We start from the raw sequence: 27,839 nt of genomic DNA, 5'->3' as shown, positions 1-27,839 counted from the left end.
TCTCCATCGGCACCCACTTCACCAGAACCTCCCCTGGCATTGTGTTTGTCCCTCTTCTCCACATCACATTCAAGAAGGGCCGAGGGTCAAGGAGCTGACCCTGGCTCAATGAGATGCAGATATGGCTTCTGTGTTAAAAGCGATTTGCAGAGAGCCTGCTGGTAGGTCCTCTACTCGTGGCCACCAAACCAGTTATTCAGGAGGAAAGAGGGCAAACCGGTGCCCATTTCTAGAGATTGCTACTCTTTATTTGCTTTTCTCTTTCCTTTCCCAAGTCTCTCTTCTCCCTCTTCTACAAAAAAGTCACTACCACAGTTGCAAGGTAAAGAAATAATCATTTTATCGTGCATCAGACTATTTCATGGGGATGTCACAAAGGCAAGGAGCCTTATATAAAATTGGAGGATGGGATGGGGCAGCAGAGGGGCAGCAGCATCCAAAGCCAGGGCCTCTCCAGCCTGAGGCTGCGGAGGACATCACCTTGGCCTGTGGCAAGATGAGTGGAGAAGGTTTTGGGCTGGACTTGGACCCTCTGACCAGCTTCCAGCGTGGGTGGGCTGTCAGGCCTGTGCTGGTTCTTCCTCGATCTGGGACAGTTTGGAGGAGGGCGTGTCCAAGGAAGCTCCGTTTGCCTGTGGCTGAGGCTCCCTTTGGCGTTTGGGGGGCTGGTGGTGGTGGTGGTAGGGCTGGGCAGAGGTGACACCCTTCAGAACCCCAGCTGTGAGGAGCCCCCTGGCAGGTGGGAAGGTGAAGCCCGTGAATGGGTCCAGACCCTCTCCTTTCTTCCTGGGGGCAGTGCCCATCATACCAGCGTTCAGCCTGGACCTCCTGTTCCCCTGGCTCTGGGGAGAGGACTTGGGGATGGGGGACAGTGGCTCAGCCCTATCTCTGGAAGGGGAGGGGTCCCTGTTGCTCCCTTCGTCAGGGTCTGCCTCTGCCAGTGAGGGATGGTATTTTCCCTGGCGCTGAGCATATGGCTGCACAGAGCCCGCCAGAGGAGCAGTGAGCCCCGCTGGGCAGCTGTGGGGACACAGTCGGCTCAGCTTTCATCCACATCAGAGCCTGCCCGCCCCAAGATTATCCCCACATTCGAATGTGGCTCCAGCATCTCACTTGGTTTTGGCCTTCTCAGATGGACACTGAGCAGGGAGCTTGGCTGGAGGCCAAGAGTGTTGACCTCTTCGTGAGGGAGCCGACACCAGGAGGCACAGACCGCAGGCCTGGAGAGCTTCTGCAGGCCAGAGCCTGCCTTCTGAATCTGGGGCTTGGATTCAGACATTGAACCCTGGAGCCAAGAGCTTGGGTCTGAGAACCTCCAAAGGGGATCCCAGAGCTCAAGACCTCAAACCAGAAGCCTAGAGCCCCAATGCGGGGGAAGCCTGGAGCCTGGGCTGGCAGCGAGTCCCTTTGGTGGTTGGGAGCCCACCTAGAGGCAGTGGGGTCAGGCCAGGTCTTGCCGTGTGCTTGTCTTGCTCACAGAAGTTTGGACTGGACTCCTGACGGTGTGGCTGCTGTGCAGGGCCAGGCCCGGGCAGCTGGTGCGGTCTTGGGGGGACTCTTCAGTACCGTGGTCCCCAGGGGCAGGGTGCCTCCCCGCTGTCCGCCTTGTCCCTCAGAGCTCTGCCCTCAGGAACTGTGGGGGCTCTCGCTCAGCCTGTGGTCTGTGCCTCCAACTGCCTCGCGGCCCCTTTTCTTCCAGCAGAGCCCCCTCCCCAAGGCTCAGACCCAAGAAGACCTGCAGGTTCTGGGCCTTCAGGTGCAGGAGCCTGGAGGAGCCTTGGCTGGAGGGCGCTTGCGGCTCTGCCTCTGCATCTTGCTGCTCTGGGACCCGCTGGGCATTGCCCCCGCTGCTACAAAGTGGGCACGAACATCCCTGTCTTCTCCATCATCCAGTGAGATGGCCCAGTATCGGGCCTAGAACGTAGCATTTACTCAGTAAATTGGGCGCAGGAAATGGTTGGGAGAGGGCTTTCTTAAACGGCCCTTTCCTCTGTGTACACGTGTGTGAGCCATGTCCATTCCTAGTGTCACAGAGAAGCAGCTCTGTGAGGAGGAGGCTCACACGGGGCATCACTGCAGAGACCCCGCTGGGATCGCTGATCCAGGATGGCCGGCTGGACTCCTGCCGGGAAGGGACCAGGGAGTGGGGGTTTCCCTCTCCGAGGGGGAGGCCAGGCAGGCTGGGCTCGAGGGTGGGACTGCAGCTTTCTCTTGGCCTCACCTCACCTGCTCTTCTGCCTGGAAGGTCCCACAGAAGTTACACCTCCAGCTGCGCATGGAGGGCTGATAAACCCTCTGCCCTTGGCCTGGTATCTGCCCATTCCCTTTCCAGGGGCCTTGAGAGGACAAGGCCACCAGGATGAAGCTGCCAGGGGCCCGTGTGTATGCGTGGGGGCGCAACTTCCAGCAAAATGGCACTGATTTCCCCCACCACAGGGCCACCCCTTTCCCTAGATGGCGGTTGGTAGGCACGTGGCTGAAACACGCCTGCTACCCACTTTGAGTCCACAAGTGGAAAGACGGACACGGATAACAGCCGAGCGAGTGGTCAGCAGCAGCCACGCGTGGACAGCCGGAAGTGCGAGCAAGGTCCCTTTGGTCACTGGCAGCCACGGAGGCCCAGGCTTCAGGGAGACCCCAGCTGGTGCCCTTGGGGTCGCCTGCCTGGTTTCGGTAATAAATAACATGAGGACCCAAAAACCAAACCAAAACAAAAAAATATCACCAGTATCTTTTGGGGTGGGCGGTGGGGGACTGTTTAAATTACGGGCCTTCCCCGGGCGCGAGGCGGTGCTGGGCGCGGGCGGGCGGCAGTCACCGGCACGTGTGCAGCTCCACCAGCCGCTGGCACTGCCGGCACTTGACGAAGCAGCACCAGTGGAACTTGCAGCTGCAGCGCTCGGCCAGCTCCACCTGTGCCGTGTGGAAGCCGCGGCCACAGCACAGCAGCTCACAGCCGTCGATGGCCTTGGACGTCTTGTTGCACGTGCGGCCCCGCGTGCCCAGCACCCCGCTGCGCATGTCCTGCTCGCAGAAGTCCGGGCTGGGCTCCAAGTACACCAGGTCCTCGTCGGTGTGCGGCTTGAACTGCGCGTTGCGCGGCACCAGCGCCCTGGAGGAGCCCACACGCCGCGGCTCCACCTCGGTGGCACCGTCAAACTTCTCCTTCAGGGCGTGGCCCACCTGGCGGAAGGGCGGCACGGCCCGCCAGCAGGTCTTTACCTCGCAGGAGCCCGACACCCCGTGGCACTTGCACTCCACCCGCATGTGCGTCAGGATGGCCTGCACGGGACCGGCGGGGGAGAGAGCAGACAGGTGTCAGGGGAGGCTGCGGAGGGGCCGGAGGGGGCATGGCTGGGGGGATGCCGCAGCATGGGAGAAGGAGGCATTGCCAGGCTTCCTCTGTATTAAGCACCTACTGTATGTGTGGTGGGCGGGTAAGCTGTGTTGGGGGCAGTTAAAGAAGATACTGGCCCTGTCCTTGGGGCACTTACAGTTGCAGGGAAGAGACATTTAATTTTATTTTTAAAATACGTTTTCATTGGTTTTAGAGAGAGAGGAAGGGAGAAGGATAGAGAGATGGAAACATCGATGAGAGAGAAACATCGATCAGCTGCCTCCTGCACGCCCCCTACTGGGGATTGAGCCTGAAACCTGGGCATGGGCCCTGACTGGGAATCGAACCAGTGACCTCTTGCTTCATGGGTTGATGCTCACACCAACCAGGCAAGGGAGAGATATTTTACAGGGCAGTGTCATATGAAACAGCAAGTGGCAGGTGACATGATGGGGAAGAACACATTTGCATTGAATCTACACAGGAACCTTGAGTAGGTATTGAGAAGGCAGATGGTATCTGAGAGAAGCACATGACCTTTGCTATGACACAGGATTCACATCCTAGCGTACTCCCTGCTAGGTACGTGGGGGGATGTGTGCTGTGCAGGGCGCCACTCACTGCTCCTGCCCCCTGCCTTCCCGGAGGTGCCTGGACAGATGCTTTCTGAGTGGCATGTGGGTGGGAGAGTGTGTCAGGGACCTTCCCGAGTCCGCCCCTGCCCCTGGGTGATGGGGGCAGAAGAAATGCCACGCTACCTTCCTGCCGGCCTCATTGTTGTGGAGGTTCATGAGGGCCCGGCTGGACGAGGCCCCCTTGCTCCTCTCCCGCACGTCCACGAACGACTGTGAGAAGGCCACGCCATAGGCGATGTTGTCGGAGCATCCTGACCACTGGAAGCCTGGGGCACGAGGGCAGAAGGGGCCACAGATGAGTGACGGCCAGGCCTCTGCTCTCCCACTCACGCCTCCCCACCTCCCGCACTTACCCTGGGGGCTGACCCCGTGTACTGTCCGGTCACAGCCGCACTTTTCCAGCTCCCCACTGCTGCACGCCCGCGTCACCGCGAAGGCCACACCTGCTGAAGAGATGGCGTACACGAAGGCCGCCTCCCGAGTCCCTGTGGGCGGCAGAGGGAGGGCAGCTGGGTCCCGGGGCTCCTCCCCGCACCCTCCTTTTCAGAGGTGGAGGGTATTTGGGACCTGAACGCGGAGGCCAGGAGCGGCACTGCTGGCCATCCTTCTCCCCATGCGATGCTAAGTACACAGACTGCATGCCAGCATCCTGACGTGTGCTGAGCATGTCATCCTCACAGCGCCCGTGAGGTCAGCACTGCCGTGATCCCCATCCCACAGAGATCAGTCAACTCGTCCCTGGTCACACGGCGCCCGGTTGAGCAGGCAGACAGACCAGCGTCATCGCTGTTAGCTTCTGTGGGGTTACTGTCCTCAACGCCCCCAGAAGGCTAGTGGTGTTCACATCGTCTCCGACAGAGAGGCTCAGAGAGGAGAACTGACTTACCCAGACGACAGGGCTGTGACGTGGCAGGCTGGACTGCCAGCCCATCGGGCTCCCTCTAAAACCCGAGTTCTTCTAACACCTATTTCCCAGCTCCGAGGGGTCCCCTGCCCCAGGGTCCTGCCCCGGCCCTTCCTGCTCAGGCTGCGCTCATCCCTGAGTTCCTCTTGCTTCCTATCTCTAAGAGTAGATTGTAATCACAGTGGCCCCTCCTCTTCACCTGGACCACTGCTACTGAGGTCGGGCCCTCTCCCACTGGGCCCTTTATCTGTGCCCATTTCACAGATGGCACAGTGCAGGTTTGGGAAGGGGAAGTGATTTGGCCCTAGCACCCAGCGAGGAAGTGATAGGAGCAGGACTCAGATGCAGTCCGTCCGCCTCTGGGCCTGTCTTTCCCTTCCGCCCAGGACTTCTCAGCGGTTCTATTTTGGTGCCTGCCCTCACCCCCTGCCTGAATGGGTGTTTTCATCCTCCTAGGAACTGTGCCTCGGGGGTGTAGCTTCTGTGGAGCCTCTTTCTGGGGTGTGGGTGGTGGGAGGGAGTGTGCCTGTGTGTGTAGTGCAAGTGTGGTGCGTGTGTGCATGGCTGGCCGGGAGGGTGACCAGACAGGCCCAGCTCCTCTCCTGGGCCCTGTGAGGGCCTCTGTGTGCCCGTGACTGTCCTTCTGTCTCTTGCTGGAGCGTCTGTGTCCGCAGGAGTGGAGGGGGCAGGTTTTGGCCCCGCGGTTGGCAATTACCTCTGCGACACCCAGGCCTGCGCTCTCGGCTGCCCTGGGGAGCAGTCGCCGTGGTCAGACAGAAACAATCACCTCCTCTGTGCCCGTGTCTGTGGACGGGCAGCAGAAAAAGCGGAGCTGGGGTGGGGGCAGCTCAGGCCCTGGTGGCTCAGGATGCCCTGTTCCCGGTTCAGCCCCTGCACTGGGGATACGGCCCACCACCGTTCTCCACTGCCCACCCTCTGCCCTGCCCTGGCCATTTTGGGCTGGCATCAGGGGCCTTGGCTGGGGCCACCGGGGCCTCGACAGCCCGAGATGGAATCCTCTCCAAGTTAATCGAGGTTAATAGCAGGATCATGTTGGTTGGTTTTGTGCTGTGGCCGCCCAAAGAGAGACGACTTTAGTTTCTGGTATTTCTGGTATTTCCAGGCCTGAACCAGCACAATTCTTTGCCCCAAAGACCAGGGGGGAGGGAAAGCAGGAGATAGGGCCATGGGCCCCAGCTCTGGCCCGGCGTGGTCCTTTCTCCCTTGCTTCTCTGGGCTCTCAGGCAGCCTGGGCCCACCCCCAGCTCTGGCCTCACCACTTCCCTTGAGCGCTCCTGGCCCTGGGGTGCAGGGCGCCCTGAAAGGTGGCTCAGGGAAATCTCTGCCTCATTCCCCAAACCAATACCCACCTATCAGCCAGGGCTCTGGGACCCCTTGCTCTAGCTTCGGGACGAGAACGCTATGATTTTCTCCGCTTGGGAGTGGGCCTGAAGGAAGAGATTCTGGAAGGAGGGTAACAATACAAAGAGCTAAAGCTCATAGGACGCACTGAGTGGGGAAGCAACTTGTCCATCAAGACCCAGCTGGGAACTGGTGGGACCGAAACTTGGACTCAGGCAGCCTGGCTCCAGCGCTTTCAACCTTGATATCGTCCTGCCTCAGGGCCGGAGCCCCTGGGAATAAACACCAGCCACTCTCACCTGGCCGGCGTGGCTCAGTGGCTCAGCATCGACCTATGAACCAGGAGGTCACGGTTCGACTCCCCGTCAGGGCACATGCCTGGGTTGCCGGCTCCATTCCCAGTGGGGGGCCTGCAGGAGGCAGCCGGTCAATGATTCTCTCTCATCATTGATCTTTCTATCTCCCTCTCCCTTCCTCTCTGAAATCAATAAAAACAGATTAAAAACAACAGCAAGAGAACACCAGCCATGTTCTTACCACCTCCCGCCTTCTTAGCACCTGAAACCAAGAAGGACTTCCTTAGGTCTACCCTTCAGTCTCACGTGCTATAGGACAAGTCCAGTTCCTTTTGTGGGTTCTTTACTGGGGGTGCTGAGCAGCTGGCTGTGTTCAGCACAGGAGGCCCCAGAGGCCTGGAGCACGTGGCCAGGCCACCGTGCCCCGAAAGCCGGTGGCTGTGGCTCCTCCAGCTTTTTCTCACAGGCCCTGGGTCCCAGCCCTTGGACTCTACTGCTGCGGCCCCTCCCGGCTCCGCCCCTTTGCTGGGTGCCAGGCTGGAGCCTTGCTGACTAGTGGGCACCTGGCAGCAACTGCTGAGAGAGGAAACGGATTGCGGGGCGCCTGCGAGCGCAGCAGAAGGGAGTTCCCAGCCACGTGGTAGATAACTGCTGCCTGGGCAGGGTTGGCCTGTTCCAGCTGCGGGGAAAGACAGTCCTGCTTTGTCCTCTGGGGACAGCAGGGCTGGCCCAGGGTAAGGCAGGACTCTCTCAGGTGCCAGCCCCGCCCTGCAACCGTCTTCCTTTTCCATCGAGCCATCTGCCCACCCCCCACCCACCTCCTTTCTTCCTGCTTTTGCTCCTTCCCAGGGCACCTCCTCTGCCGGCTCCACTGGTTTAAATCCTGTGTGTCCTCCCGTCCCGCCTCAGCGCCATCTTTTCCAAGGTGCTAGGCTGCCTGGGGCTGGGAATCCAGAGCTGCCTTATGGATCCAGCAGTAGCTCCCCGTTCTGAGGGCACCGGGGCCTTTGCACATGTTATCTACAGCTCACAACAACCTTAGCAACCAGCTCTGCTCTCCAGAGGAAAAAGCGAGGCTCAGTGGCCTGTCTGGGGTCCCCCAGCCAGTCCGTGGCCCAGAGGGAATTGGAACAAGACCTGTGCTCTTCTGGGCACATCACCTGCGATGTCTCTCCCAGGTGTCGAGGGAAGTGCATCCTGGCAGGAAGGAGTGTTTGGAGGAGAACCAGACGAGGCTGAGCTGGTCTGGAAAGGAAGCCTTGCGCACGGTGATCCCCCGGCACCAGGTGGTGTCCGGGTGGAAGTGCCATTCCCAGCATAACTCACATGTTCCCAAAGCAGACTCCGTGGGGGTCCTGGGAGGTGGGAAGGACAGGCCCTGGTCTCTGAGAAAGACATTATTCTCCATTCTCTCCTCATCCCTGCTCCAGCCTGCCTTTCCAGTTTTCGGCTCTCTCTTTATTAAAAAAAAAAAAAAAATATATATATATATATATATATATATATATATATATATATTTTTATTGATTTGAGTGAGGAAGGGAGAGGGAGAGAGATAGAAACATCAACAATGAGAGAGAATCATTGATTGGCTGCCTTCCCCATACCCCCATCTGGGGAGTAAGCCTGTAAACCCGGGCATGTGCCCTGACCAGGAATCAAACTGTGACCTCCTGGTTTATAGGTCAACGTTCAACCACTGAGCCACACCGGCCGGGCTCCTTTGCTGTCCTATCTGCAAAAACTCACTTTTTCTTGGGATCAACCTGTGCTGAGTCCTGATTCTATCACCTCCAGGAAGCCTCTTTGGATTCAAGAGGTGACGTAGGACAGGGGGAAGGGGAGAGGCCTTGGGGCTGGGCCAAGCCGTGTGGAGACCCTAACTAGTGACCTTCCTCTCTGAACCTCCTTCCCCAATTGGAACACGGGGAATCTTGCTGCCCGCAGGCAGACCCTGCACTTCTCCCGCACTTCCTCCCTGGCCTGTGCCTCGCCATCAGGATGGGGTCGCAGACTGTTTTATCTGCTAAGGGTCCTGTGTGTTTATCTGGCCTCTGCAGCCAGACTCGAAGCTCCTGGGACCAGGCTGTTCCTCATACTTCTCCTCCAGCCCCCAGCCCCCAGCACAAGGCTGGGCACAGAGCGGGCCCTCACAGCTGCTTGGAGACAGGGTGGGGAGGGGAAAGAGCCGGGCGCTTGCCAGGCAGGCCTGAGATAGGGTCCTGGCGCTGCCCCCCCCCCCCCCCCCCCCCCGCCCCGCATGTGAGCCGTCAGCTCTCTGCCCATAGAATGGGGCTGTTAACAGCACTGGAAATCTAATCGGGTAAGGTAGGGACCGTGCTTGGTCTAGTCCCTGGCACATGGTAAGTGCTCAAGACACAGTAGCTATTACAAGGCTTATTGTTGGGTGATGAGTGCCACTTTATTCATTGGCACACAAATGTCGGTGGGGCACGCACACGCTGGAGGCCAGTCAGCTGACCATGTCTTTGCTTGGGACTAAAGGCTTCCTTAGGGCACAGACCCTTCCTTCCTGCTGCTGCCTGGCCACTGGTTACTGACCACCTGCGGTGAGCTAGGCCCATGCGAGGCACCAGGGCTGTGGAGGTGAATTCACCCTCAGGGAACTCCCAGTGGCAGAATGTCCCATAAATCATCTGAGGGCTCCGTAAGGCTGGCCTGAGAGGTCACCAGAAGGAAGGCATGGTCTCGCCCTCCTTAGGTCCAATGCCATGCAAGTATTGAGGACAAACATGAGCATACGGGTTTCAGTGAGTCACCGCCCCAGACTGAAACGCATTTACTTCTTCCCCTTTTTTTAAAGCTTTTTTTTGGTAATATATGTTTATTGATTTCAGAGAGGAAGGGAGAGGGAGCGAGGGAGAGAAACATCAATAGTGAGAGGGAATCACTGATTGGTGCCTCCTGCACGCCCCCCACAGGGGATTGAGCCCACAACCCGGGTATGTGCCCTTGGCCGGAATCCAACCCGGGACCCTTCAGTCCACAGGCCGACGCTCTATCCACTGAGCCAAACCGGCTAGGGAAGCATTTACTTACTAAATTCAGCCCGAGGCTACAGCCAGTAAGGTGTCCTAGATGATGTTAGACGCTTGGGGATGGAGAGATGGGCCTGATTTTGAATCTTCTCTTTGCTAGGGCCAGTGCACCACATCCCCTCCCAGCCATGGCAGCCAGAGCCTGAGGGGACTCAGGGCTCTCTGAGTCCCTTTTTCAGGACAAGAACTTGATGAAGGTCACAGAGAGAGATGCCAAGAGGCAGGGGAGGCCCAGGCTGTCTGCAGATGGAGGGGAGCAGGAGAAGATGGGGCTGTCTGCAGATGGAGGGGAGCAGGGGAAGATGGGGCTGTCTGCAGATGGAGGGGAGCAGGAGAAGATGGGGCTGTCTGCAGATGGAGGGGAGCAGGGGAAGAGGAGTCTGTGTGCCTTTCCAGCCCTCTCCGCCCTGCTCAGGGCAACCTCCAACCTTCGGGGACTCACCCTTTTCAGTCATTCAGCAAGTATTTCTCAGTTACCTGCGGTGCAGGTGCTGCTCTGGGCACCAGGATGAAGCAGTGACTAAAACGCGGAGGCCATCCCTCATCTGGCCCTTAATGCCTGCTCAGCCAAGAACTGCCACTACCTGCCCCCATTCCAGGCTTCCCCAGACGCTAATTTTACCAAACTTCCAGCAGATTTCCAGCCTAGAACACACAGTTTGGCCCTAACTTACACACTGTCCTCACCAGTCACCATTAGTTCACCATCTGTCTGGCCTCAGTAGGTCGGAGGCGGGGTGGCCGCCGCTGCTGGGGGTGGGGAGGGTGCAGGCTTGGAGGCTGGGAAGCCTCAGGCAGTGAGAGAGCCCGAGGGGCATCTCTGTGGGAGCCTGGGAGCCCCTCAGAGGCATTATCTCGCTGAGTCCTGACGGGAGGCCCAGAGGTTGGTCTGGGATTGTCCCTGTTTTACAGGGAGCAGGACCGCCAGGCCTGGGGACGGAAGGACTTCCCCTGGGATGTCACAGCCAAGAGTCGGCAGGTCCCGGAGCCCCTTGCTCAGCTGTGAAACAGGAACAGTGCTGCTCACTCTCGGAGTCGGTGCGATCTGATGCGGACAGCATGCAGCAGGCCCTCAGCAACCCGGGGCTCCTGGCTCTGGGGCCATCTGTCAGCTGTGGCCTCTCCTGGGTCTGAGGTCACGACCCCGGCCAGGCAGCTCATGAATGCGGTACTGGCCAAGCCCCCCAATTCCCAGAGCTGGGGGCTGTGAGGGAGGCCTGCCCGGGCCGGCTGCTGCTGGTGATGACTGACGGCTCTTCTCGGGTCAGGGTCTCCACCAAGTGCGTCACCGAATCTTCGCGACGACCCATGAGGTAAGCGCACCTGCCGGGCTCACTGACAGGTGAGGACGCCGGGGCTCGGGGAGTGACGTCACTGCTCAAGGTCATCAGCCCTGCACCTTCTGTGAGCAACACTGAGCCCTCGGGATGGACAAGTCCCTTCTCTTGTGGAGCCACACGAAGGCTTTTTTAAGAGGAATTTTACTCAGGAAGAAAATGAAAGATACAAAAGTGAGGAGATGGAGGGAAAGGAAGACAGACTCCCGCAGACACGACTGCCCGGGGTGCTGGGACTGGCGGGAGGGTACCCTGCCTCAGCCCCGAGGGGACTGGACGCTCCAACTGTAATCCGGAGCAGGTCCCAGCCACGCCCGGTCGGTTCTCAGTGTCTTCCCAAACGTCTGAGCCAGGGCTGGGCCCCCTCCTTAGCTCCTGTCACAAGCACAGGCGAGGAATGGGGTCCCTCCCGGCTGCAGGCCAGCACTGACCCCTGCCTGCCTTCCTCTGCCCCTTCCAGTCCCTGCCCTGACCCGCATCCTGACATTGGGAGACCCGCATGGACTGTCCCTCTGCTGCATCCAGGCTCGGCCACGTGCTGGGTACCACCCTGGCCTTGGAAGAGCTGGAGGCGTAGGGACGGGGCGTGGGCTGGGGAGACAGGCCCACGGTACAGTCTACAAGGTGTCACGAAAGCGCGTGAACACCAATGGTTTAAACAAAAGTGGGCGTGTGTGTTTTGAGAGCGAGAGAGGGAGAGAGAGAGAGAGAGACAGAAACAGAGAGAGACAGAGAAAGAAGCTGATAAAGGCAAATGGGTTAAAAATTCTTTGTCCTGTTTTTGCAACTTTTCTGTAAGTTTGACATTATTTCGAACAAAAAAAATTTTTTTTTAAAAAAGGGAACACCTGAGCGTGAACAAAGAGTTTCAGGGCCAAGAGGGAAAAGCAATCACCTGCTTGCGGGGCTGGGACGCCTCGGGGAGGGACCTCCTGAGTTGGTGAGAAAGAGGGCTGCGTGTGGGGGTAGAGGGCACAGCATGTGCAAAGGCCTGGGGTCTGAAAGGGCCTGACACCTGCTGATCTGCCCGCGAGTCCACCCCAGGCAGCAAGCACCTGCTGGGCCAGAGGGCTCCCCCTGCTCAGGGTCTGTTATTTGAGCCTCGTATCTGGGCCTCAGCACTCAGGCAGCCCCGGCCCTCAGCAGTGGCACCGTCGTCCCGGGAAATCCTCCGCTCCCTGGATCTCGGCTTCTCCGGGCAGCCGTGTCCAGCCATGCCAAGCACGACCGTGCCCGTTTGGCCTCTGCCAGCTCCCGGGAGAATGGCTTCCAAATTTCTATCACAGTTGGTTTCCAACAACATCCACACGGTTTGCCACAAGCCCAGCAGCCCACAGGTGCCAAGACAAAGGTTGGCCCAGGCAACGCCTTCCTGCTGCCCGAGCACGTCACGGGGCCCCAGGGGCTGCGGGAGGCTCCGGAGTGTCAGTTTCACGCTCAGGAAGTAGAGGAGCGGCAGCTGGTTCAGGGCACTTCCTCGAGGGCAGGCCTGACCCGCTGGCCTCTCAGGGAGCCTTCCAGTCAGTTGCAGGGGACGTTCCCTCTGCCCCGGCCCACGGTCCTTTGGCTCAACGCCCTCTCCTATTCCTGGTCTCCGCGGAGGGCTCGCCTTCTGGGAACGCTTTCTCTGAGCCCAGCCCTGGCCAGGGGCGGGGTGCACCCTGCGCTCCCACTCCTGTGTCCCCTCCATCCCAGTGTTTTCTCACGTGGGTACGAGCGACACCCTGGAGCAGGATTTTGGGGCCTGAGTCTTCCTAGTTCTGCGACTTTGGGCAAGTTACGGAGCCTCTGTGTGCCTCCGTTTCTTCTTCTGTAACACGGAGGTCTATTTTGTAACCAAGGGCCAGGTGAGTTAAAACACTTCCAACAGCGTCTGGCCCCCAGTTAGTGCTATCGGCGTGCAAGCCACCGCCCTCCTGAGCTGCGGCTGACTGGACGGAGAGCTGAGGAGGGCCGGCGCTGGTGCTGGTTATCCCTGGGTCTCAGGGCCGGGCAGGGCGAGGCTCTCAGTATGGGTGGTCAAAGGTTCAGGTGAATGAGACGGGCTTGCCTACGAGAGGCTGAGTGCCAAGGGCTGGGGGTCGGGAGCCCAGGTCTGAATTCTGATTCTGCTGTTCACCCTCTGAGGGGCCTCTCTGAGCCTCGCTTTCTTCCTTTGTAACCCAGGATGGCAGCTCCAGGGCTGCAGGTGCTGCCCACCCAGCATGAAGGACAGCCGCCTCCTCTGACGGCCACCTCCCCCCCCACCCCCGCCCGCCTCCCCACCTGGATCACGCCTCCATCGGCACCCTATGCCCTCGCTGCAGCAGGGCGCTGTTTTTGCTTGACAAGTGACTGACTAGTCCGGCCACTGGCGAGTGTATCATTCCCACCCAAGGAAACGGCGATGTCTCCCGGGGTCCCCCGGCGGAGGGCCCACACCCCGCGCTGCCCCCAGCACCCCCGCGAGCCCCTCCCTCACCTTGCGTCACCACCTTGCCGAAGACGGGCAGGGAGTCGAGCGTGGAGCAGTTCCAGCGCCGGTTCCGGAACTGGTACTGGCACTCCTCGATGGCGAGCTGGGCGCCGCGGCGCACCGAGTCCATCACCTCCAGGTTCCGCTTGCACATCTGCACCTGCCGCTGGATCAGGCCCTTGAGCTTCTCGCACGTCTCCTCCTCCGAGATGGTCCCCACCGAGGACAGCTTGGCCAGGTACCTGGGGAGAGGGTGGTGGGGTGGAATGTGATGCAGAGCCTCCACCCCGCCCCTCCGTCCACTCCCAGGACGAGGCCACGCCCAGCCCAGGTCTCTGGGAGCCGACTTCTCCCACCCTGGGGCCTGGCTGCCCGCTTCTGTCTGGATCCAGTGACAGGCCCTCTGGCCCGGCTCTTGGGGCCGGAGGTGGGAAGTGTTGTCTCCCATGACAAGGCCTCTGCCTCAAGTTGGGCAAAGCAGGCCGAGCCCCCATGGGACCGGGGTGGTCCCAGCCCCTGGGCCCCCACCCCTTCCTGCTGAGATGCCTGCTAGCTGGGAGTCTGCTCTGGTGTCTCTGTCCCACCCCCACGGCCCCCACCTTCTGGCTGCAAATCCCAGATCCTCACTGCCAGCCACATCCAGGGCCACCAGATGGAGGCCAGCATCTGTGCTGCAGCACGTGAGGATGGGGCAGTGAAGGCAGGCAGGGTGGGGGTGGCCAGAACGCAGGCCAAGAGGGTGCTGTGCCCAAGGTGACACAGATAGCAAGTGCCAGAGCCGAGCCTCAAGCTCCTTCAAACCCCACGGCCTTCCTCTTGCCCGTCCTCGGAAGGGCCTAGGAAGGCTCTGTCTCATCTAATGACAGACACTGTATGATCTTGACCAGGAAGCAAGGGGGCCGGGAGCAAGACACAAACATGCTCCCGAGGAAGGGAAAAGGCCCTGTGAGGAAGAGGTGATCCCTCTCTCACGGGAAGGAGGCGTGCATTCACTGAGCACCTACTAAGTGTCGGTTATGTTTCAGAGGCAAAGTCACTGGCTCAAGGTCACCCGGTTTGTAGGGATGGACCTGATTGGAGCCCAGGTGTGGATGTCCGCATGACTTGTGCTATAACTGCTGCCCTTCAGCCCACCCCCCGCCCCAGGTGTCCCTGCCACACAGTAGGTGTACAAGCGGCAGCCTAATGATGGGAGGAGAGGTGGTGGTGTCTCTGGAAAGCCCCCTCTCCCCTCCCTGCCTCCCTTTCCCACCGGCTCAGTGAGAGGCCCATCTTCTCACCTCCCAGGTAGGGCGGCCTGGGGTGCCTGTTGGGTTCTTGGGGGAGCAGCAGAGCACAGAGAACCACAGACTTAAGGAACATGCCCAGACAGGGGGTCTGGTTCAGACCTCTCATTTCATAGGTGAGCACAGAGAGGGAAAGGAGCCTTCCCACGGCCTCCCAGGAGAAAACTCAGACCCTGGCTGTACCCTCAGCCTCAGCCACACGGACCTGGGGCTCAGAGCAAGAGAGACAGTGTCCTCCCGCCACCACCTCTACGGGGAACCCTTGGCCAGCAAACCCGGTCGGGGGAGCTGGCTGGGGTGGAGGTGAAGATGCTGTTGTATCCTACAAGGGAAGCCACAAGTTTCCTGTCCAAAGAAGATTTAGAGGGGAAGGTGACCATTTTGGGGATCCATTTTCCTCATCTGTCATGCGGGGAAGATACCACGGATCCTGGCCAAGCCAAGAACTGTTGTCAGAGGCAAAGGGGACCTTGTAGTGGAAGATGGTCTGACGCGAACCAGAGGCTACGGGGCAGGAACCCAACAACCATTTGCTGAATGAAGGAGCGAACTGTTGAGTGGTGATCGCATAGAAAAGTACACAGAAAGCCCTGTTAAAGTATGGGAAATTTTTATGATGATGATAATAAAAAGAGTGAAATTTTTTTGTATGTTAAATATCCTCACCTGAGGATATTTTTTCCATTGATTTTTAGAGAAAATGGAAGGGAAGGTGGGGGGGAGGGGAGAGAGAGAGAGAGAGAGAGAGAGAGAGAGAGAGAACAACATTGATGTTACAGGGATACATCCATTGGTTGCCTCCGAGCCTGCAAGCCAGGTATGTGTCCTTGACTGGGCATCGAACCCGAGACCCTCTCGTGTGTGGGCTGGCACTCTAACCACTGTGCTTGCTGGCCAGGGGGGGGGGGGAAAGTGAACTTTTATGGCACTAGTGAGGGGGCTAAGTACTTTACTTACATTATTGCATCTAGCCTCTCAGCCAGACAACAAGCTCTCCTTTCAGAGAGGAGGACACTGGGGCACAGACAGGTCAAGCAATTCGCCTTGTGCGCAAAATCACAGGGAGTGAGAGGTGGAGCCAGGACTCGAACCTGGTTTTGCCTGATTTCAAAGCCGTTGGTAGAGACATTGTGGCTCAAGGACTAGAACCGACAGCAGCGGGCAGAAGCTGCTGGGAGCTGGGCTCGTACACCCTGAGGATGACAGCCACGGTGCGGTCGGCCGGCGCTGCCTGTCGCCGCGCCCCCCATCCTGGAGGTGTGCGAGCAGCAGCTGGATCCTATTTGTCAGGCATGTGGGTTGGACCAGGGTGATGGTTTTCAAACCTGGCTGTGCATCGAAACATTTGTGGGTTTGCTGAAAGCGCAGGTGCCTGGGCCCCACTCCAGGTGGGCATCTGGGCTTTTCACACGTTCCCAGGGGCAGCTGTGAGGCCAGGCTGGCACTGGCCTGCAGAGCCCTTTAGGGGAAGCTCCTGGGTAGCCACTGGGGGTGCTTCCTTCGCAGCTGGAGGGAGATGTGCTCTGGGACCCACTTGCCTCCTCCCTGCAGCAGCAGCCCCTGGCTGTGGGGCCTGCCTGAGTCTGGCTTTTTATCTAGAAGTGGAGATAACGGTTCCTGTCCCAGAGGGCTGCTGGGAGAAACTAATGTGATTTGACGTGGCTGCTGCATCTGGTTCTGAGCTGGGCACACTGTGGTTACACAATGACTGTGAGGATCTCTCCCTTCCCTGGCAGCACGGGCGAGAGGGAGGTGGGTGGTCCCGGCTGAGGCGGTCCGACCTCAGGGCCTCCCCGTCCTCTCTACCAGGTCCTGCCTGGCGGATGCACAGACTGGCAGTGTCCTGGCAGAAGCTGAGTCTCTGAGGACACAGGGCAGGAAGATGGCTGAGGGGCAGGGAGAGGATGCATTTGGAAGGGGAGGGGACCACTTGGCTCCTCAGTGCGGGGCCCGCGTGCCCCCCTGCCTCTGCCAGCTGAGAGAAGGGGTCCCCTATGCAGCTAGTCCACCTGGCGCTCTTGGCCTGCAGGGGGCGCCAAGAGCCCGGCTACTGGCTGTGGGCCAGGTCCAGGTTTGGGAGGCCAGGGGCGAGGGGGCAAGAAGTTGGGCCTCCAGTTGGATCCTTTCCTGCTCAGACGCAGGGCTGGCCTCTTGGAGAAGGGTGGGGTCCCTATGTCCTCGGTGACATGGGGGACCAGAGTTGGCCTGTCCCCATCTCCACCTGTGCTCCCCCTGCATGGAGCCAGGGGTCAGGTCGGACTGCTGGGTCCTGGCTTCTGGTGAAGGGAGGTTCAAGGCCAGGGGTCGTCCGGGCAGGGGGAGCAGGATAGGGAGGCCTGGCTGAGCCACCCACCCGCTGTGCGACCTTGGGCAAGTCCCCGCCCCTCTCGGAGGCTGTCTCCCTGTGGGTACACTAAGCCGGTGTGTCTGTGTGGCCATTCCCACTGTCAGAGCTGGCAGCTCTCCTTCTACGGACTGGGGTGGGGGGTTCCAAGCCTCGAAGGCCTCCTGACAGATGGAGGTTCTGCCGTTGAACAAGACGTGAGACGGACCGGAGAGGCCTCCTACCCCCTCCCCTAGGCTCAGGGCTCCGCGAGGGGAGATGGGCTGAAATAACAGTAGTGGGGATTTAGGGGTGAGCTGCTAGGCTGCCAGGGCCGTGAGTCACTGGGACAGCTTCCAGGAAGAAGCTGAGAAACCTCTTCCGTTGAGGAGTGTCTCTGCCCCCGTGGCTGGCACCAATGCCCACCACCCCTGCCTTTATCTGGCCCAGCAGCTGTCCCCTTCCATGCCACAGGAGGCACAGCCGCACCCCCCACCCCCACCCCACCCAGGCTCTCCCAGAGCCCAGGGTCTGGCCTGGGAAGCACTGGGTGCCGGAGCTGGAAATGGAGTTGGAAATGAGGTGGAGAGAGTTAGGACATCACCGGCCACCCCTGCATTTCTTGCTGGTTCTGGTATCCTCAGGGTGTCTGGCTTCATTTTACAGATGAGCAAACTGAGGCCCGAAGAGGTGTGGTGACTCACTCAAAGTCACACAGCTAGCGAATGGCAACGTTTGGAATACACACCCAGCTCTGCCTGGGACCTCTCTGTTCCCCGTCCCCTGGTGGTGGGTCTGCCCCGTTGACAGCTGCAGGGGGGTGAAGCCACCCTCAGTGTCATGTCCGGCCCGGGGTCTCCTCAGCGCCTAGCACAGGGTGCAGCACACAGGAAGCGTTGAATAAAAACGTGCGCCTGCACAGAGGGCTCTGTCCTGACCAGGTCCCCCTGCTCACCTCCTGGCAGAGGACTCAGGGGAGGGACGAATGGAGTGTGTGGGGCTGAGGGACCGCCATGGAGACAGCTTTGGCCTTTCAGTTTGCCGAGGGCCTGGAGACCCTGAGGGGCCCACCTGGTCCTGGGGACCTCAGGAAACCCCTCAGTGCACCTTAAGGCGGCTCAACCTTTCCCCCAGAGACACCCATGCCACTTGCTGACCCTGGAGCTGGGCTGGGCTCAAATGTCGACTGCACAAGCCATTTCTGGGGGAGACGGAGAGCCTGGGCATGATCAGTCTTGGCTGCCCCTGGGCTGGGCGGCCTGCGGAGAGCCTTGACCATCCCTGCTTCTGCTCCGGGCCTAGCTGCATTGCCCCGGTTTAGGCTTCTTCCTGCCACTGCTGAGTACAGGCTTAGCAATTTGCCACCTGCTGCCCCGGCCACCCAGGACTCTAGCCACAGCCGTGCCATCGATCAGGTTACCCACCATCCCAGGCTGCCCCGGCGGCTGCTGCCAGCCAGCTCATGCCCCATCTTCTCAACCGGGGACTGCAGGTCCTCCAGGCTCCTCCCAGGAGGCCCTCCCCGCGCCCGTGCCTGCAGCCTGCAAGGCTGGAGGGCCCTGGCCCTGCCAGGGAGATCAGATCCTCTCGGCCACCTGCTGTTTTCATTAGAAACTAAAATTAGCTGGGCTTGTCCCAAGCTTTTCCAGGTTTGCTTGCTTTTTAAAAAATATATACACATTCCTGGAGGAAAACCCGCACCTCTCGGACTCCTCCCCGGCCCTGACTCTGCGCGTCCAGAGGAGGGGAGACGGGAAATGGCTGGGGCGTGTGGGAGGCCAAGCAGATCAGTGTCATGGGTCCTGGCCCTGCGGGTGTCCAGGCGGGGGCTGGGACGCTGGCCCAGGCCTCTCTGCCCCCTCCCTCTGGCCTCCCTGCCTGCTCGGCCGCATTTAGAGCCTCCTCAGGAGCGGTCCTGCCTGCAACACCAGCACCGGGAGGCGGAGGGCCAAGTGGGAGGGAGGGGGAGCCCGGGGGAAGCAGTGTGCTTGCTGAACAGCGAGCCACCTTGGGAGACACGGGCCGATGAAAGCAACAGTGACACGGAGCCCGTCCAGAACTGTGATCCCCACCCACCACACCCCCAACTGTTCAGAGCTTTGAACGTTTCTGTACCCATGGTTTTAGCATCCCGCTGGCCTCTCCCCTGCCCCCCCCCCCCCCCGCCCCTTGTCCCCGACACCCTTCTCCCTCAGCGTGGTAGGCAGTGTGGCACATGGTGCAAGGGAGATGGCCAGGCTGGGTCAAACCCCATCTCTGCGATACTTGAGGCAAGCTAGTGAACATCGCCGAGCCTCAGTGTCTTCATCTACAGAATGGGGAGAACAGTGGTGCTTATCTCGGGAGGCTCAAATGAACTAAGTGTTCACATAGCAGGCACTCTTCCCCTGTTGGCAGCATGGTTATAGTATCATCATTACTAGAATGTTTACTATCATCGTGATCATCATCACCTCCATCTCAAAGCCTCTTCATAGCCGGAGCCCCTGCTGGACCCTCCAGCAAAGGAAGCCAGTTCTGCTCATTGGTCTCCTTTGCTTGGCTCCGTCAGCTCTCCTAGTCCTGGGTTCCTGACTCTTTTTTTTCAGCTGAACAAACTTAGGGGAAGACACACTCCCATCGGGAATAGTGGGTCGCTTCAGCCTCGGTCCCAACTGCAGACTTTGGACAGAAACTCCAGACGGAGCATGTAGAGTTGAGGAACCTGTTTTCCCGGTGTTTCTGGGCCATCAGATGGATCCTCAGGGCCTGGGAGTATGAGGGATGGGATGGGGGCGATGGTGCTGTTAGGAGCTGGGGACACGGGGTGAGGAGGACAAGCTCAGGTGTGCCCGGGGCATTTGGAAACGGTGTGTAGGACTAGATGACGGGAAGAGAGGCACCTGAGGTCCCTGTCACTTGTGCTCTTCAAGCAATAGTCACGTGCTTTCATGTATCCTTACTGCATCCATGTAGGGGTGTCCAGGGGGGTATTATCCCCTCCGTTTTACAGATTAGGAAACTGAGGCTCAGAGACCTGTGTTCAAGGCCATGCAGCCAGTCAGGAGTGGTCAGGCAGGACTTGAAAATAGGTCACTCTGGCTCCTAAGCCTGGGCCAGCCGATCGGGGTCCAGAGGTGGCCCAGGTCCAAAGGCATGATGGTTTGGCACCAGTGACTGGAGGGCGTGGCTCCATCTTCCACTGACGAGCCTTTCCAGCGCCCACAGTGAAGGCGCGGGGCTGCTCAGGAGTGAGGGTCCTGGGGAGGGAGATGTCTCGGTGGGTGCCTGGCTGCCTGGACAGCATCTGGGACTGTAGTCTCCGCAGCTTGTGGGGCCACGAAAGAAGTTGCTGCCGCTGGCCTGAAACCCCTGGAGGGGCAGCCAGTGAGGAGGGCGGGCCTTGGAGAGACTTCTAGCGGTCGTGGGGCCGTGGGTGCTGCCCATTTTAGCATAACCAGCGTCCTCAATGCCCAGGCCCAGTTCTCTTGGCTCCGAGCGCATGTCCTCAGTTGGGGGGAGATGACGGCCTCCTCTGGAGTGCAAGTCCCCACTCCTGTACCTCAGGGTACTACCCCCTCTTCCTGTCTCCTGGGATTCCTGGCTCCCTTTTCTCCCATCCCCAAAAGACTCAGCACCCCCATTTCCTGTCTCTTGGCTTCCCAGTTTCCATTCCTCCCATTAACCTGGTGTCCTTGCTCCTCACATTTCATTCCTGAGGGCTCTGTGGCCCCCCACTTCCTGTTTGAGAGATGACCCCACTCCCACATTTCCCTCTCACAGTATTTTTTCCCCCAGGGGAGCTGGTGGCTGACTCAGGGCTAGGAAGTGGCCACTCAGACTTGAGCCTGGATGACCCCAGGGCGGTGCCAGAAGGTACGAATTTTCCTTCTCTCCCTGGGGCAGGTGAGTGGGTGTCAAACTGAGGGCACTTGCTGACCTTGCTTGGCTCCCCCCCAGCAGAGAGCTTCGCCCTCGCAAAGACCTGCCCAGCCCTTGTCCGGAGTGCCTTCCTCGCCCTTGTAGCCACTGACCCGTTGATCTGTTCTCCCTGGTTCCACCGAGGGAGCCTGGGGGTGGGGGGGTGGGGATGGGTGAAACCCCAGCTGAGCTGTCCAGCACCGGCCTCCTGGAGTGAGGCTCGTACCCTGGCGGCTCCAGGTTTCTAGTGAGTTCCCTTGGCCTTGATGGATCCCTTCTAAAGGCCCAGTCCTGGGAGACCCTGTGGCCAAACCCGTACCCCCACCCCAGTGGGCAGATGGGAAAACCTTGGTTCCTTTCTTGCCCCCGTTGCTCACCACCTGCTACCTCTGGACCACTATGAGTGGAGATGGTGACTGGCCAGGGGTGTGGGGCTGCTTTCATCCGCTGCAGGGGAGGTCCTGGGAAGGCAGGAGACCTGGGATGGAGTTCCAGCGCTACCACTAATGTGCTGTGTGACCCCAAGCGCCATGCACAGAGCCTGATGGGTGGATGGAATGGGTCTTGACAAATTAGTGCTTGCCATGAGGGAATGGGGCACAGCAGGCCCTCCCCTGCGTAGAGGCTCAGTGTCTGGGGAGGGGCTGAGCGGACCATCCCTGAGAGCCCCGCTCACTCCCCGATGGCTGCGATTCTGTCCCCTCTGCCTGGGGTGCCAGCACCGCGGGACATCCTTGATCAAGAGGAATGCCCAGCGGTCTCCAGCTCCCCGGGCAGAGTTCCTGGGACCCGGTCCTGTGTGATGGGACGTGTGAGCAGAGAGAGAAATAGGGTCTGAAAGGACCATTCAGAATCACAGCAGAAAAGAGGCCCCTCTGGTCTCATCAGCAATTTCCTGCTGCTTCTAATGGGCCTCTGCACCGCTCCCTCCTGAGCTGCGAGCTGTCAGGAGGCTCTTCCCTCCCCGGACACATCCCTCCCGCTTTCCACCCCCTCCCCCCTCTTCTCAGACTAGGTCCCCTCCACTGTGGGGGTTCTGACTTGGCCAGGGAACTCTTAAAGATCCATTTCAAGTTTTCCAGGAGATGGGGGGAGGTGGAGAAGGGTTCGGATGGGGAAGGGGAGCTGGTGGGGTCACGGCAGGGAGCGAGCCTTCTCCTGGGTTTGGCTGAATCACAGAAGAGGCAGTTCAGGACTCAGAGATAAAAACCTGGCAACTCCTGTGGAAATCTGGACAGCAACCACGGGTCGCAGCGTGGCCTTCCAGCGGAGTTTGCCGAGCAAAGCAGCGAGGCTCTCGCAGGCGTGTTTGGAGTGGGGGTGACTGGAGGGGCCAGGGGCGTGCAGCTGTCGCCCTCATTGGTGGTTCCCTGGCCAGCTCTGTGCCAGGTTGGCTCAGGCCAAGCCTTTCTTCCCAGAGGGAGGAACGAGGAGAAGAGGCTTGGTGCAAATGCTCAGCTTTCCAAACGCACCCACGGGGCCCGAGTTGGGCGAGTTTCAACAGGTTTGGGGAGCACCGTCTTGTCAGATGCTTGCTGAGTTGCTCAATTGCTAATCCAGGGTTGAGGGAAGAAAGTCAAGCCATAGCAGACAGCTGGGTTGTGACTGCCGCCTGAGCAAACCCCAGGGGCAGAGCCTGGTCCCGGGGGGCCCTGCCGTGGTGGGCGAGGGGGAGACCGCGCTAGCCTGGCGCCGAGGGGCGTGCCCTCGCTGGGGAGCTGAGGCCAGAGCAGCAGATCTGCTGGGTGACAGCCACACTTCCTGACACCCACTCTGGCACATCTTAGCATCACCTGAGGCTCAGGCAAGTGGAGCGGAACCTCCCTGCTTCTCGGGGTCTCTGAAGACAGGGTACCATCTGACCACAGCTGAAAGCGCTCTGGAGGGAACAAGCCCTTCTTTCCTTTACCCATACATGGTGACCGAGCCCCGACCGCACGTCAGACGCGTGTCAGGCACTCCGAGGGCGCCCGGCGGTGCTTATGCCACACCTAGGCCCCCAGATGTTTATAACCTCGCAGGGGCAGCAGCCACACTGCCGGGTGGCAGCTGTAGATGATACAGAATAGTTGCGGGGATAGAGGCAGGGGATGAAAGACCCGGAGGTCTGAACATGTGAGAGTCAGTCAAGTTGAAGTCCTGCTTCTGACTTGCAGAATGTCCTTGGGGAAGTCACTGCTCCTCTGGCCTCCGAAGTGGGACTGAAAAGAATACAGTCTCCTTCCGCTGAACAGGGCAGAGGAAGAGGTGATGTGATCCCACTAGGGTCATGCGTGTGAAAGTGCTTTGTCAACCCCTGATTCTCAACGGGGGGTGATCGTGCTCTGCTGGGGACAGTGGGCAATGTCTGGAGACATTTTTGGCTGTCATCTGAGTGAGGGGTTCCTACCGGCTTCTGAGAGGGTAGAGGCCGGGGATGCCGCTGAATATCCTACAATGCACAGGAGAGGCCCTAACTATCAATGGGGTGACTTGAGAAACCCCAGTGTCAGCTGTAGAGGGCTGTGGTGATTGCGACTCAATGCCCAGAGCCCTTAAGACAGTGGTTCTCAACCTTCTGACCCTTTAAATACAGTTCCTCATGCTGTGACCCAACCATAAAAATGATTTTCGTTGCTACTTCATCACTGTCATGTTGCTACTGTTATGAATCGTAATGTAAATATCTGATATGCAGGATGGTCTTAGGCGACCCCTGTGAAAGGGTCGTTTGATCGCCAAAGGGGTCACAACCCACAGGTTGAGAACCGCTGCCTAGAGAGGAGCTCCAAGGGGAAGGGTTTTTACTATTTAGAAGGGAGAGAGGTATCCTTTCCTGCGGGAGACTCGGGGGAGACAGGCCACACCTTTACCTGTGGGGCTGGCACTGACACCTGGCTGGTTCTGTGCACACCTGGCCCAGCGAGCTGCGCCCGGAGTGCCAGGCCTCACTCTGCCCATGGCCAAGGGAATCACATAGCCCGCCGGGCAAGCAGATGCTCGGAGCTTGGCTGGGAGGTGCGCACCTGTGGAGAGTCAGATCCAGTTGAGCCACGTGATGCCTCCCCCGGCGGCACCGAACGCCTGTCCCAGCCACAACTCCTCCGGCCAGCAGGACTTGCCTGTGAGCCAGGCTGGGCCTCCCTCCCTCTCCGAGGCTCTTGCAGGGGCCCCGGTCGAAGAACAGGCCGGTGGCAGCCTAAACTCCCACCGCAGGGTCCTATGTAACCTCACAGGACCCGGACAGAACAGCCTGGGGTAAACAGGGCTTGGGAGCAGTAGCCTGAAGGCCTGTTGTCTCCATTGTCCCTGTAAACAGGGACACGACTCCCATCTCACTGACAGCAGCCCTCAGCTTCCAGCACAGCCAGGCCATTGCCTTTGGTGTGCTGGTGCAGTGCTCAGAGGCTGCATGCGTGGCCTCACAAACCCCCAAGCGTGGTGCCATTTTGCAGATGAGGAACCTGAGGCTCAGAGAGGTGGAGTAAGCTGTCCAAGGTCACTCAGCTGGTCAGTGGCAGAACCGGGAAGGAACTGTGGGCCACCTGTCGTCTCAGAGGCCCCGTTCTGGCCACTCTGCTGGACTGTATTTGAGTGCAGCACGGGCTCCCTGCCCTCGCCTGGCAGGTCTCTGCGAGGGCCCCGCTCAGTGCACCACTGCTTTCCCCCAGTGAATCCACAATAGTGAAACCTCAACTCGTCTGTTCTCCGACTCTTCCCAGTACTTCCACTTGGGGTTCAGTCCTCTGCTGAGGACTGCAGCCCAGAGGATGGAAGAGACCCATCCAAGGCCCCCGGAGCTGGGACTTGGAACCCCAGTGTCCCAACTCCCAGCACAGCCCTGTTGCTCCAGGGGGGGACATTTAGAGACATTTCTGAGCCCAAGTCTGTGGCAGCGTCCAGGCCATCCGCCGGTGGACTGTTTTCATCCGTCCGTCCATCCCTCCCTCCCTCAGTGGTGGGAGCTGCCACAAGCTGTCAGCTCACTCCGGGTGCCAGACACAAGCCTAATCAACAGCTTCCAGCTTCTCCGGGCTTGCCCAGGCCGCAGGCTGCGGAGCCTCCCCGCTCCAGGCTTCCTCCTGTCCGACAGCTGCACGCAGCGGGACACCTGGCCTCCCTGCCAGGCCTTCGGAGACAACACACAGCACCGGCTTCTGCACCAGCCAGCCAGCCGCCCGGGACTGACGCCCGACTCCAGGTACCAGGAGGGGGGTGGCCAGCCAGGCCTTGCCCCTCTGAGAGCCACCTCCGGCGTGGCTCACACTTGAAGGATGGTGCCAGCCACCATGCCTGCCTGCCTGAAGCTTTTCCTTCTAGAAGCAGCTTTTGTATCAGCTCCTTCTGCTGTCAAGGAGCTAGGTGACTCTGGGCAATTACCTCCGTGATCCCCAATTGTCTCATCTGTGAAATGGGATTCAGGTGTTTCAGGGTTGAGCGAATACAGTGGGAGCTACTGTAATTATTATTCTTATTGTCACGATTCTAACCTCCAGGCCAAGTGCCCCACTTCGTGACTGCTCTGGCTCTCACGTAACCCTTTCCTCGGCCAGCAACAGTACATACACTGCCCCACCCATTCGTGGTTTTGCCTGTATCTTGTCTTTCTCCCTAGACCCCAAGCTCCTAGAAGTCCAGCGATGGAGGGTGATAAAGTCAAGGCAGATGACCCAGTCTTGGATGTGCCCAGAGATCTCTTCTCCATCACAGCCTCTCTGGTTGGGTTCGGGTCCTGGGGAGCCCCTGCTCCTTCTGCCTTGGGTTGAGCAGAGACCCTTGGCTCGAGGCCCGAAGCCCAGGGTGGAGCAGGCGTGAGCGGGGTCATCCAGAGACCGCTCTGTGGCAACCTGAACCATCACTGTCGCAGAGAACAGGTTTGCCAACCTTGCTTCTCCCTCCAGGCCGCCCTCCTCACCCCGCCCCCCACGGCGCCAGCACCAGAACTGAGCTGTTGGAATTCCCCTTGGTTTGCGTGACCCAAAGCTGGGGCCGGGATTTTGGGCTTTGATGTGACACCACCTGGGACACACTGGTTCAATCCTGGAACGGCTCCAGAGAAGGGGCTATGTCACTGCCTGGGAGTCAGAGCACCTGGGTTCAGTTCCTAGCTCCTGGGGCCTCAGTTTTCTCATCTGTAAATTGAGCCCAAACACTAGATGCTCTTCAAGGACTTTCCACGGTGGATGTCACTCTTTCCCCCGAAGGCCTGGGTCAGACCCTGGAATCACCCCTTCTCTCTCTGCCCTTTCGTGACTATGCTGGGCGGTCAGACCCCGTCCTCACTCTTCCTGATGCGCACGCTCACTGTGGAGCCCCAGCTCGGAACCAGTGCTTTCAAGAGTCAGCTCCAGGGACCCCAGGCTCCCCCAAGTCCAAGTCGGCTCCCCACCTCAGCTCTGTGATTCAGACCCACTCAGGGGGCTGGTCTGCAGGGGGGCAGTGGGAGGACATGGTTTCTGTACACTGTGCCACTACCCCTGAAGTGTTAATCAAATTAAAGCTCCAAGAAAAACAAAAGCTCTGCAGCCACTTCAGACGGCCTCAGCGTCCTCGCTCCCAACAGCTGGGAGAATTCCACATCACCTCCGTCCCCCAAGCCCTGGGTGGCTCGGACCCCAACGAACACTCTCTTCCCGCCTGCAGGGCCCGGACTGGCCGCAGTGACCTCATAGCAACAGCCACTGCGCACTGGGGGCAATTTCACGGGAGATATTTGTTCTCTGGTCTTGATGCAGAGAGAATTTTTTCCTCTCCCGCCGTCTCCATGGAAACCCCAGCTACACTGTTGGCTAACCCCCTTCCCACCTCATGCTTTTCAGATCAATACTGGAGCCCGGCTCCCCACCGGCTGCCCACAGAAGATGAGGGCAGCGCTCTGGGCCAGGGTTAAGCCTGGAACCTGGGGAGTAGTCACTGAGGGGGATGGAGAAGTCAGGGTCCTCTTGCTTCCCTGTGGACTCACTCAGCCAGGCTCATCCCTTTAGACACCCCGCACCTCTGTCCCTTCACAGGGAGTCAGGCCTCCGCTAGAGAAGGACAGACACCAGCCGTCACCAGGCGAGACACCGAGAAGTGGGGGGCTGTTGTCGTCCTTACGGGCTCCACTTTGTTTCTTCCTGCCCCGGGGGGACCAAGGCTGGCCAGCGCCGGCCACGGGCTCTCGGAGGCCCTGGGTCCTGGTCCCTTCTCTCCGTCTCTCCCTGGCTCCCGCCCCCCAAGCGGGAACAGGTCTCTGCACGCCTCCAGCCCAGCCCGCAGCGGGCGCGCGGAGCGCGATCCTGGACGTCTCCGGATTAACCTGCTACGAGGACCCGGAGTCCTTCCCGGTGATGGACTTCCCCGGGGACCTGTCAGCTCGGCCCGGGCGGCACCCCGCGCCCGACAGCCCCATCCCGGGGTCCGCCCCGCGCTCGCGCCCCTCGCGCTCGCCGGCGCCCCACGCCAAGCCGCCTATGGGTGCGGACGCCGCTGCCGCCACCCCTGTCGCCTCTGGGCTGGGAGCTGAGCGGGCAGCAGGGGTGCCCCGAGGGCGGCCGGGACGGAGGAGAGCGCGAGCCAGCCTTACGCCCCGCGGCCGAGACACCTGCCGGGCGCCCCAGCGCCCGCCGCCCGCCCCGCCCCGCCGCCCCCCGCCCGGCGCAGCCAGGTCCCGGTCTGACTTACAGCCAGTTGCTCGCGGCGGCCGAGAAGACGGCGAAGACGAGGAGGCGCAGCGAACGCAGGCAGGAGCGGGGACTCATGGTGCCGCCGCGGGCGCCCGACCCTGGGCAGCGGCTGCGGCCGCGGGGGGCCTCCCGTCGGGGCGGCAGGTGGGCACCCCACGGGCGGCCTGGGGTGCGGCGCCGGGCGCGGGCCGGGGCGCGCGGCGGGGCTCTGCCTCCGTGCCTGCCGGCAGCCCTGCCCGCTGCTGCGCCCGCTGCCCGGCGCGGACCAGACTGTCAGCGCCGCCCCAGAGCCGGGATGCGG

General features: G+C 60.1%; 1 protein-coding gene across 2 annotated transcripts; it reads right to left on the bottom strand.

The window, feature by feature from the left end:
• Positions 1–323: 323 nt before the first annotated feature.
• WNT4 (Wnt family member 4) lies at positions 324–27,839 on the bottom strand. 2 transcript variants are annotated; one of them, XM_059690887.1, is made up of 5 exons: positions 27,537–27,839; positions 13,392–13,627; positions 4,326–4,415; positions 4,096–4,238; positions 324–3,282 (listed from the first exon to the last, which is right to left on the bottom strand). In XM_059690887.1, exons 1-5 carry the CDS (start codon positions 27,611–27,613, stop codon positions 2,815–2,817), a joined length of 1,014 nt encoding a protein of 337 aa, XP_059546870.1. In that variant the 5' UTR covers positions 27,614–27,839; the 3' UTR covers positions 324–2,814. The 2 variants fall into 2 exon arrangements, with proteins under 2 accessions (XP_059546870.1, XP_059546869.1); XM_059690886.1 differs by having other exon boundaries at positions 4,326–4,457; positions 27,537–27,837.

The sequence above is a fragment of the Myotis daubentonii genome, chromosome 3, assembly GCF_963259705.1.
Source record: "Myotis daubentonii chromosome 3, mMyoDau2.1, whole genome shotgun sequence".
In the NCBI taxonomy this organism is placed as follows: domain Eukaryota; kingdom Metazoa; phylum Chordata; class Mammalia; order Chiroptera; family Vespertilionidae; genus Myotis; species Myotis daubentonii.
Note: the sequence above shows the minus strand (reverse complement) of the source record. Positions and strands in the feature narration are given on the sequence as shown.

Bases quoted from the DNA above. Each gene is read 5' to 3' on its own strand.
- WNT4 (XM_059690886.1), bottom strand. From the start codon at position 27,613: ATGAGTCCCCGCTCCTGCCTGCGTTCGCTGCGCCTCCTCGTCTTCGCC. The intron at 13,628-27,536 runs GTAAGTCAGACC...CCCTCTCCCCAG, and splicing joins GCCGCCGCGAGCAACTGGCT to GTACCTGGCCAAGCTGTCCT. The intron at 4,239-4,325 runs GTAAGTGCGGGA...CTCGTGCCCCAG, and splicing joins ACACGGGGTCAGCCCCCAGG to GCTTCCAGTGGTCAGGATGC.